Genomic DNA, 11,989 nt, shown 5'->3' with positions numbered 1-11,989 from the left:
GATGAAAGAGACGATGAGAGATTTGATTCTGAGAGATCTAATTTGGTTTCTAGGAATTCAATCGGATTAGGCAAACAAATGGACCGGATCGGATTTATCCGAATCTGAACCGTTTTAAATCGGGCTACGCAGATTCAGATTAAACAGATTTCAGATTCGGATATGTATAAATAGATCGGGTTAATCGGATCAGATTCGGATCGGATTCGAGTTATACCCAATCCGTTGACAGGCCTACATGAAAGGATACATGAAAGCCTAATAGAATTCCAACTAACCTCAAAGCGTGCAAACTGTGAAGAAACTTTAAGCCACCACCGAAAAAAAGGTTATTTTAAGCCGATCAACTCCTTCACTCTCTCCTTTCCACTGCAAATATAAATACATAAAAGGCTGTTATACTTTTGTTAACAGTCACATGATTAACAAAAAGGACTTGTATTGAATACAAATATATGTATATATTAGAATGTATAATTGAATTTGAGACTCCATAAAGTTTTTCTTGAAGAAACATGATAAAAATTTATCTTATTCAAGGTTGAGCATCCATAACCTTTAGAACCTTTGTTCAAGCTTTCCTAGTTAAATGCTTATAGAGATATGCTTTGGAGTATGATTATGAAGTAGGTGGGAGAATGCAAACTTGGCTCTAAAATAAGGGGTTGTGCTTTGGAGGAAGTCAAGAGCTCCTATGGTATGGACCTAAGAAGCACGAACACAGACACATGACACGACACGAATACGATACGGACACGCCGACACGTTAATTTTCAAAAAATACAAGACACGACACATGGGGGACATGCATGAAATATATTATTCATATATATAAATATATCATTCAAACATAATAAAAAAATGCAATGTGACACTAATTCCTATAAATTTATAAGAGTTTTGTTTTATTATTGTATTATAAGTTATATTGTTTAAACTTATAATTAGTTTCACATGTATTTAATTGATAGACACGCTTGTTTAAGCGATTGACACGTGTCCTCCAAGTGTCCAGATCTTTAAAAAACAGGACACATTTTGAAGAGTGTCGGACACGTGTCCTAAGAGTGTCGAAACGAACACGACACGAATACGTCACCTTCTTAGAAGTGTCCGTGCTTCTTAGGGATGGACTAACGAAAGGGGATTTGAAAAGGGTGGTTAGATTTCTTTGGCCATGTGAGCTTTCCAAATAATTTTAACCTTTATTGTATCAATAGTTCAAAAATAAAGTTCTATAGAAACAATTAAAGTGGTGAATTATTTAAAAGTAATGGATGGTTGTTTGCCAAATGTGGATTGTTTATACAATATTTCTGACATGTCAGTTACAATTGCCAAAAAAAAAAATTCAAAGTTGAAGTTGATCCGATCTTACATTTAGTCAACCATATCATATGAAAGTTTGAATAGATTAGTTATGTTATTCATTGAAAAGCTATGGTAGAGAAGCTAGATTATGTAAACTCAATTAGTGATTTTGAAACTAAAAATGCAAGGAGTAATGTTTAAGTGGGTATAGTGTAATAGTTGTTTCAATTTTCATTTAGTATTGTAGTTTTAAATTTTGCTTGGTGTTTTTTTTCTTCTTGTAAAATGGATTTTCTTAAACTCTAAAGCAAGAATACCAGATTTTTATTTTAGATCTTGTAATGATTTCTTCATATCTAAATTGTATAAATAAATTTTAATATATAATTTTAGTGATTATATATACAAACTTTGTGTAGGTACTAGCAAATAAAAAATTTGAGGATGCTTACTATTTTATCGATATATTTTTGTATTATATGTATGAAGGGCCCATTTTTAGAGTTCACCTGGGGCCTAAAATAAGTCAGGACCAGCCCTGGATAAGAGTAGGACGCTTCTTATTTGTTAACATAGGAATGAGTGGATCATCTTTTGTTACATTGAGTATGCTCTTTTCTCTTTTTGTAGCCTCTAGGGTTATGTCAAGCTCAGTTCTTCAACTTTACGAATGTTGGCCTAGAGGGTGCTAATCAAAAAGGATGGGGAAGGCTTGAAAAGTGGCCCCCCTTATGCTTAATGTGGTGTGTTTGGAATGTAGAAATTTCTATGATGTAAATAGATGGAACTCGTCTTTACTTCATAGTTTTCATTCATGATTAGAAGGAAATTTTTATGACTCCCTTTTCTACTGTACATTTTATAGGAGAGCTTAAGTTTGTTGACAACTTTCTGGCTACTTCATAAAGGTTGCACCCTTGGCACTCTTAGAGGCTTTATTTACTTATCCCAAAAAAAATTCAGTTGTGATGATCGTATTATTAAGTTATTAAAGGCTAAGTTTCTTGAAGATGGCAATATGCAAATTAGATCTGAAGCTAAACCTTACAAAATGTATTAAAAAAACAAAATAGCAATGCAAAAAGAAATAAATAAGTAAAATACCAAACGAATGCAACCAACTGAAGAAGCAAAAATACCTTTCAGGAAATGAAGGTAATAGCTCTACAAGAACTTGAACAATAACCGAACCATGCAACTCTTTCTTGTAGGAATTATGCTCTTCTTTTGCAACTGTACATGGTAATCGAAAACATTAAAATCTCCAAATAACGAGAAAAAATAGAATAAAATGCAATGCAGGTAGACCATAATGAAAGTGAGTGAGACCCAATTCATTAGCCATTGGTTATACCTAAAATATTAATTAGGGAAAATATGATTATTTTGGATTTAATAATCTGAGAAGCATCTTCAGATTGGAGCATGCTGCGAAGTAGAAGAATCATTCAAGTCATTTAAGCATATCTTGAGATCATAGCATGCTAAGAAGCAGAAGAATCTTGCATGCCTATTAGACAGGCAATCCCACTCCAAAAAGATCGCTAACATCTTCATAAGTAAGATGTTTACTCACGTGGTGTTTGATAACCCAATTTAGCACTTAAAATCAAATATATTAAGAAAAATCAATTAAACCGATTTGATAACCACAATTAGTATTACTTAAAAATTTAAGCAACTCTTAAAATGTAGACTAAAATTTTTTTTAAAAAAAAAAATTGAAGGAAACTTACTTAATATTGACTGGATTAATAAGTACTTAAGCATAAGCATTAGTGTGCACCGTTATGACCACCACCGCTACCACCACCATCATGGCTACTAGCACCTCCACTACCATTGCCATCATTGTACCCCCATTATTTCACTACCAACACGGTCATCGCAGCCACTACCACCACCTCTCCACCATTTACTATCTCAACTACCATAACCCTCTACCACCACCGCCGCCATAGATTATGTTAATAAATTTCAAATTTCATCCTATACATATCAAATAGCTTATTTTAATTCAACACTTAAATTTTTATTAAACAATTATTTAGCTTAAAATATTCAACATTTAGTTTTCAGTACTTAATTTTCAATTTTTAGTTTTCAATTTTCAATTTATCAAACACCACCTCAAACTTGTGATTAATTTGAAATAAGCTACCATCACAACCATGCCATCCCAGTATTGACTTGCCCAACTTTTTTACATCATGTTAAGCCTGTCAGATAGATGAAAACATAAATGTAATATCCTTTTTTTTTTCCCAGTGTATCAGCAAGTACAATTAACATGAAGGAAGATTGAACAACCTGAATAAATGAACTTGAGGACATGTCAAAAGTGTATTAGTTAAAATTCAAAATCATTGAAGCTCTATGCTATCACCTTTGTTTTTCATCATTCAATATGCAATGCCTTTAGGCTCAAAATAAAGCTTACCAGACTTGGGATGTCATTTTCATCTGCTTCCTCTCATTGTTTCATTTTTTATTTTACTGGCTTTCAAGCTCTTTCATTTCTTCTTAACATAAGATGGAAAAATTACACACTAAGAGGGGGCAATCCCAAAATTTGAAATTTGAACTTGACTGCCAAAAGTCCAAAGGCGGGAAGAAAGGAAATCGTGGGAAATGTGAAATCCTTAAAGCAATCCGTTTCCTTTAGAGAGTACTAGCGTGAAATGAATCGACAAATGAGTAAGGCAAACAGATCCAAGAATAGAAGACCCTAAGGCAAACCTCGGTCAAAGGAACAAAAGTTCAAAAGTGCCACCGCTGCATAACCCTCAGAGAACATAAACTCCTCGAGCGATGAAAAAGCATCAACAGCCCAAGAAAGGCTTTATAAGGGCAACTCTAAAGTATGGAGACCAGGGAATCCTTGGCAAACCTTGGTGAATCTTTTCAATAAGTCTTACAACAAGTCCATGATCAAATGACACAATGCAAACCCCTCGGAGATTGATAAACTCCTTGAAGGACACAAACTGGCGAGAAGCAAGTAGCTCTCAGTGAATCTGATTCCAAAAAGTGCCAGATCACTTGAGGCCCAGAAGAGCTATTTCAGGTCCGAGCTTATGACTCTCTCAAAGATGGGAAGATCGAGATCCATCGATGCCCATTCAAAATCCATCCAAACAAATTAGCTTGGCTAAAGTCAAGATGGCAGGACTTTGGGGGGTCCTCTTGGGCTTGGCTTTGTGGCAGAGGTATGGTTGGAAGTCAAGACTATACTCCAATAGCTCTCTCGGGATGTTGGGAGACCATGTGGTTTGGCAGCTAAAAGTAAGAGAAAGTTGAAGCGTTGACAAAACCTTCTCTGCCCTTTGGTACTCAAGAGAAACAGCTCAAGAAGGATTGACCAAGAGATTACCTCGAGAAGGTTGATCCGAGAGCATCTTCTCAGGGAGTGACCCGAGGGGATTAGGTTTTCCTCACCTTGGCCGGACAGCTAGAAAGGAATATTCCCATGTGGTTCCCAGGCCACATGGCATCACCATATCAATTGCTTGGCCTCCACGGGTACTTATAATAGGTGCCCACCCATAGTTCATTCAGAAGAACCAGAACATGGTGGAATAGAGTGATATTAGGGATATTGGGGAGACTGTCATTTTCTCTTTGTCTAGCCTGTTTGCTTTGATTTTCTAACTATATTCTCCCTCCATTCCTTTTTTAGCTAATCTTCTTCCAGCTTCACCTCTTCGGCAATTTACGCTCACTTAACCATTCTCACCTGCCGGTTGAAGTGCTCCACATCTTGTCTCTGGCAGACTGTCTCGATCTCCCATTGATCCCCTTTGGCGGACTAATCTTCTCCAGTGAACTATCTCCATCTCCAGCTGCTTGTCTCTATCTCAGCTCCGACCAATCATCTCCATCATCGCCTCGCCTCTATGGTATCATACTAGGGGTGAGCATGGTCCGGATTGGACTGAATTAAGATAAAATCAGGACCAATCCGTTATCTATGGTTCCTGAAAAATTGAAACCAATCTAATCTGTTTAATTCATGGAACCAATCCATTTAAACACAGATTGGATCGGTTTAGGACCACGGATTCACATAATTAAATAACAAAAAATATATATATAACACTTTAATTTCATAAAAATATAAACATAGCAATATGTCTTTATATAATAACGACATACTATTAGAATTTAAGCAACCATAATAAAACTAGTTCCATCATAAGTATTTAGACCATTACTAATTAAAACTAAAAAATAACACACAAAAGTAATAAAAGAAGATACTATGTGGATTTAGGTTTGAGTTTAGATTTTATATGGAATAAGAGAAGATACTATGCGGGAGGATGTATAATAAAAATATAGACTATTTGTATACGGTCTGGATCTCTTCCAATCTGGAACCGTGGGGTTCAATCCGGAACCAATCCGCGGACTACGGATTTTTAATTCTTTAATCGGAAACCGAATCACGGATTCAAAAAACCAATACAAACCTACCGAATTGGACTGGACTGGATCGGATTACGGATTCCTTGCTCAGCCCTATATCTAGGGGTGTACACGGTCCGGATTGGTTCGGTTCTGAGAAAATTCAAGAACTGGACCAATCCTAACGGTTCTGTGATTTCGAGAACCGGACCAGACCATTACACTTGTAAAACCGGACCAAAACCAAACCGAAAAAACGGTTCGATTTCGGTTTGGTTCATGGTTCCAAAAATTTCTATTTAAAAGAATAAATTATTAATATTAGCAAAATAATTACTCAAACTAATTACATTTAACTTATGATAAAAACTAATAATATTAAAGCATTACTCAACATTATATATCTATACCATCCTAACATCATTAAAATTATAAAAAACCAATTAATAAAAATAAAACTTGATATTATATATATATATATATATATCTTTTAAAATTCGGTTTAGTTCGGTTCAAACCGCGGTTTTTTCATAAAATCCATTAACCAAACCGTTTTTACGGTTCTCATATTTCTTAATCAGAAATCGAACCAATTCTGAATAGAACCGAACCAAACCGTAAGATTCGGTCTGGTTCGGTCCGGATTACCAGCTTGAACGGATTTTTGAACAGCCCTACCTATATCATACACTCATCTCATCTATTGTATTTTACCATTCATAATCTCATTTTGGACCCCCAACACACATTAACATAAGAAAACAAAATTAAAACCTTTCCATTTTGATGATAGACTGCACTGAGCAATCTTTAAAGTTTTCTTTACTACTTCCATTATTGCTATCACATATAACTTGTAACTCATTAGTGCATGCCTAAGGATTACTCATTATGTAATGTCCTCTACATATCTTGAGTGCCACTAAAAGAGGAGGTCAAGAACTGCTTCACAACATAGGATAGGAGACATAGCTTGCCAATGGCTATACCTGAATTGTATAGCAATGGAATCAAATGCAGAAATAACAGAAATTCTGAGAACTGCACATAATGTTTCAACAACCTTTTTCCCCTTTAATAAGAGATATAACGCCAATAAATACATATGAGAACAAGAGGAAGAACAGGAATAACAAATTGCTACAATAACAGCTATGCACAGGAAACTTTCTCCTTTTCATTATTTCTGTAGAAAGATAGCTAAATGAAGTGTTTTAAAGAGTGTGACAAGTACCTTCAGAATCTTTTCGAATTGAATTATTGCCCCTGAGATACGATACATCACCCCAGTCTAAATCTAAACCTTCTATTTGCGCAAACTCATCCAATACACAACCAACGAGATGATAGGCCACCATACTTGTCTTGTCACAGGCTTCTTGGACAGCAAGGTACTGGTTTCTACTCATGCTTAGCTAATCATGCATAAACTTTTGTTCACATGACAAGTTGGAATAAACAAAATCTGGGGGATTTTCTTGGTCAACTGTAGGTTCTTGTCTCTCAACATGGGGATCCCTCAGTTCTGAATTCCACACAGTTTGTACATGGAACTGATTTTCTTCCATATTATCCAAGCTGTCAAATTCAAAACATGAAAATGAAGAAGCAGAAGCAGAAGCATCAGAATCCACTAAATCCATTCTTGTAATGGGCTCAGGCACAACTATCTCAAAAGAATTACTGTTTAACGTTCTATTGAGTGTAAGAACTGGGGAAGAGCCAATCCCTTTAATTGTAAAAGCATGTGACTCAGAATTAATTGGATTTGTCTCCCCAATAGTTTCTGTTTGGTCTTATGGATCACTACAATGAAACAAATTAGTTTGTGGGAGTACCTCTTCTTGCTTATAATCACTGTCATTATCACCATAACCATCACCATCACCATCACCATCATCACTTTCTTTCAAATATTCCATATATGCATCTGCAAAATCTTGGTCAAACTCATATTCAGGAAGCAAGTCCCACAAAATCTGTTTTATCTGAGAACTCACAATCAATACATGTTCTACCTCTTCTTCCTTTTCCTCCTTCGGAAAAAATCTATAAAGGAGCACTCCTAGAGGTTCTATTGATAATAGAAAGTGTTTCTAATAGATAGTCTGGAATAGTGTCCATATCACTGCATTCAAAAAGATACTCTATCAACAAGTTCTTTACTGCTGTTCGTAAACTCCTATTTGATAACTCAGCATTTGGGTCCAGCAACAATTGCAAATTCTTCAACTCTAGAAATCTCACCTCTTTGAGAAGCCATATTGCTTTTGCTATGTCATTCTGCAAGGCTTCAATTTCTGGTGAAAATTGCTGAAACTCCGCTACAAAGGGACATCCTTGTATTAGTTTTGACCATAAGCCTCCAACTGCCATTGCTTTAGCCATGGTTCCTGTAGTTCATCCTATTCACCAAGTTCTCATAGCATCGCCATACAACTTTTCCTTACTTGATCGGTTAAAATACTTCGTCCCCATCCAGATTTTGAGGTCTGCAACTGAGGCACATAGCCCTGGATTCCTCTGAGTTTCCTGTGCATTGCGCTTAAAGTCTGAAAAGGCCTGTCCTCCAGTCCATCCAGTACCTTAGTAGCAGCAGCATGGTAGGATTGGGATGCAGGAGTCAAAAGTGGAGAACGATTTCTACGGAAATTGTGGGAGTTCCGGAGAAGTTGACATAGTTGTTCCACTATGTGTATTTTGTAATTGCCTTTCATGTTTCCAAGTACTTCTGGAAGACATTCTTTGATGATCTTTTTCATCTTCCACCGGGTTTTCCCAAACTTAATTGAGCCACCTGTCAGTATCTCAGCTAAAAGTTGAAGCCCATTGTTGGTCATTTCATCAAGCATGGAGCGAAGATTTCTTAAATCATTGGGCAAATCAAACATTTGTATCTTATCTTGATCTTGTAGGAGATCAACCCAAATTGAGTTGGCAGCCACATGGAAGGGTGGCCAACCCACATGGTAAAAGGAAGGCAAAAGAGGTTGGCATGAGTTGGCAAGCCATGAGGCTTGAGTTGGCAGCCATGAGGCTTGCCATGCGCCAGCAACAAAGGAGAAAGCATGGAGTTGGCCATGTGAAGTCTTCACATGGTGGGACAAAGCTTTCAACTGGACAGCAGCTCAAAGGAGAATATTGGGCTGGCAGCCAACACACCCATGAGGCCTCCTCCACCTTCTGTTTTGGTGTATAAAATGGAATGGTGATGGTGAGTTGAATACACGGCAAACATAGCAAGCAAGAGAGAAACACACTGCTGAGAGAGAGGCACAAAACAGAGAGAGCTAGTGAGAGCTATATTCTGTTTGTGTATCAGAGAGTGTGAGAGAGTGTGTTATATAGAGAGACAGTGAGTTGAGAGTGTGTAATCTCCTCTATTTGTTGATATATAACAACATCGCTCCCGTGGACGTAGGCCGGTTTGCCGAACCACGTTAAAAGTCTTGTGTTTTTGCTTGTGAGTGTCCCCTGGTGTGCCCAAGATCTGCAACAATTGGTATCAGAGCCCGAGTGGAGAAAAATCGAGTTTTTTCCGAAAGTGTCCAGATTTCGAAGTGGTCGAAATCCACTTTTGAGCATACCAGGAGGAAGGTCAGGAGGAGAGGAGTCCAAAACTTCAAACCACAGGCCACTCGGAGCTCTAACGTGCCGCCACGCGCCACCTGAAGATCGAGAGTGAAGGCCACTCGCACCCACGCGCCCCACGCGCCGACAAGGAAGAAGACGAGTGGGGGCGCGCGTGAAGCTGACGCCAGGCTGACGTCATCCTGAGCCGAGCCGAGCCGTTGACGGCGCCGCTGACCAGGCGAGCCGCGCCGGAGCCGCGCCGCCAGCCGGAGCCGCGCCGCCAGCCGCGCCGCGCCGCTGAGCCGCCGTTGACCGAGCCGCTGACTGCGCCGTTGACCAGCCGATCCGGAGGAATTATCTGGTGCTTCTCAGGCGCACCAGATTCAGCAGATCTGAACCGTTGAAACTGTTTTGGCTAGCTCTAGGCCATTCGGAGTCCGTTTTTAGCGATCCAATAGTGAGTTCCAACTATTTGGAGTATTCCGGACACATCCGTACGGTTAGTTTTTGAATCGGAGGCATTCAAACTCTTTTGGCTAGATCTAGGCCATTCGGAGTCCCTTTTTTGGCGATCCAATAATGCGTTCCAACTATTTGGAATATTCCGGACCCATCTGTACGGTCAGATTCTTAAATCGGAATTTCTTTAAAAAGGGAAGAAATTTACAATGGCAGGAAAAGGCGCAAGTTTCATGATTGAGCCTTTTAATGGCAGTAATGACTTTACCCTGTGGCAGCAAAGGGTGAAAAACATTTTAACACGAGAAGGTCTGGTGAAAGCTCTTCTCAAAAAGTCCAACAAACCGGAAGACATGAAGGATGACAAGTGGGAGGAGTTGAGGGAATTGGCAAACAGTACAATTCAGTTGTATCTCGGGAACAATACACTCCGGGAAGTCATCAGTGAAGTAGATCCGGCGGAGCTATGGGCAAAGTTAGAGATGAGGTACAAGTCAAAGTCTTTGACAAACCGGTTATCTCTGAAGAGGCAGCTATATACACTTAGAATGCCAGAAGGTGCGAACCTCACAGAACATCTGGACGAGTTCAATAGGATCACAATGGAATTGGACACCATTGGAGACAAGACCCAGGAGGAAGATAGGGCTATGATCTTGCTGGTCTCTCTACCTGCATCATATGAGCATCTCAGGACAACTCTATTGTACGGGAAGGATGCTCTTGGACTGGATGAGGTGATTGTATTCTCATGAGTCGATGAAGAAACAGGAAGGTAGCAGTAGCAAACACCCAGAAGGAAATGCCATGGTTGCCTCAGAAAATGAGCAAGGCAGAGGTAGGTCCAATGATAGACGGGGTAGATCCAAATCAAGAGGACGTTCGCAATCAAGGTCAGGCTTCAGGAGAAAGTGTTATTACTGTGATCAGGAGGATCACCTCATAAAAGACTGTGCAAAGCTCAAGGAAGACAAGGCACACAAGGAACAGGTGAGCTCATCAAATGTCGCTGCTGCAGTAAATGCTAAGGATGAGTATGCATTTACAGTTTCGTCGAGTATGACGAAACCTGACTGGATCTTAGATTCCGGAAGCACATATCATATATGCATGGATAAGAAACTTTTTTCTACCTACCAAGCCAAGGATGGAGGTATTGTTCGAGTGGCTAACAACACTGTGAGTAAGATTATTGGCATGGGAACAGTACGGCTGAGAATGGAAGATGGAAAAATTTTCACGTTGGATGGAGTCCGACACGTGCCAAGACTGAAGAAGAATCTAATTTCCTTAAGTATGCTAGACATGAAGGGTTATAGCTTCACATCTAGCAAAGGAAATCTCAAAGTCATCCATGGAGATACGGTGATGCTACATGGACGACTGGAGGGGAATCTATACAGGCTTGTGGAGAAGGTTGTGACAGACGGAGCTACTGTCACTTACCGGGCAAGACGTACAAGACATGCACAGAAGAGACATAGGGCCCAGCAGACATGGCAACCAAAGTGTACAAGAACTCATGGAGACAGTTCGGAGGTGCACAAGACAGAGCCATTGCGGCCAATTTTAAAGACAGCTCAGAGCAAAGAGACCAAGACAGCAAAGCATGTCCCAGGGAAGAAAGTTTCTTTTGCTCCTGAATTAGAGACATATTGGGATCTCTCCAAGACTGGATGGAAAGGAGAGATGCCATCTCAAAGAGTTGCAAAGTAAGCTTTGCATGGCACCCCAGTGAGGGGGTGCCGGGCACTCCAGGCAGGGGGTGCTATTATGGATCACCTCATATAGGTTGAGGGGGTGATTTGTAGGAGATCAACCCAAATTGAGTTGGCAGCCACATGGAAGGGTGGCCAACCCACATGGTAAAAGGAAGGCAAAAGAGGTTGGCATGAGTTGGCAAGCCATGAGGCTTGAGTTGGCAGCCATGAGGCTTGCCATGCGCCAGCAACAAAGGAGAAAGCATGGAGTTGGCCATGTGAAGTCTTCACATGGTGGGACAAAGCTTTCAACTGGACAGCAGCTCAAAGGAGAATATTGGGCTGGCAGCCAACACACCCATGAGGCCTCCTCCACCTTCTGTTTTGGTGTATAAAATGGAATGGTGATGGTGAGTTGAATACACGGCAAACATAACAAGCAAGAGAGAAACACACTGCTGAGAGAGAGGCACAAAACAGAGAGAGCTAGTGAGAGCTATATTCTGTTTGTGTATCAGAGAGTGTGAGAGAGTGTGTTA

The 11,989-nt window shown here is 39.5% G+C and overlaps 1 protein-coding gene across 1 annotated transcript in view; it reads right to left on the bottom strand.

Annotated features, from left to right (window-relative positions):
- Positions 1 to 329: 329 nt before the first annotated feature.
- LOC114286072 (uncharacterized) overlaps positions 330 to 11,989 on the bottom strand; it is a 161,985-nt gene continuing 150,325 nt past the window's right edge. Inside the window, exon 7 of the mRNA XM_082876522.1 lies at positions 330 to 369. Within this exon, the coding sequence (XP_082732648.1) occupies positions 330 to 369 (40 nt within the window). The remainder of the gene's footprint in view (positions 370 to 11,989) is intronic.

Source organism: Camellia sinensis, chromosome 6 (assembly GCF_055761805.1).
Source record: "Camellia sinensis isolate YWXY chromosome 6, ASM5576180v1, whole genome shotgun sequence".
Lineage (NCBI taxonomy): Eukaryota > Viridiplantae > Streptophyta > Magnoliopsida > Ericales > Theaceae > Camellia > Camellia sinensis.
This window is presented reverse-complemented; position numbering and strand designations above follow the sequence as displayed.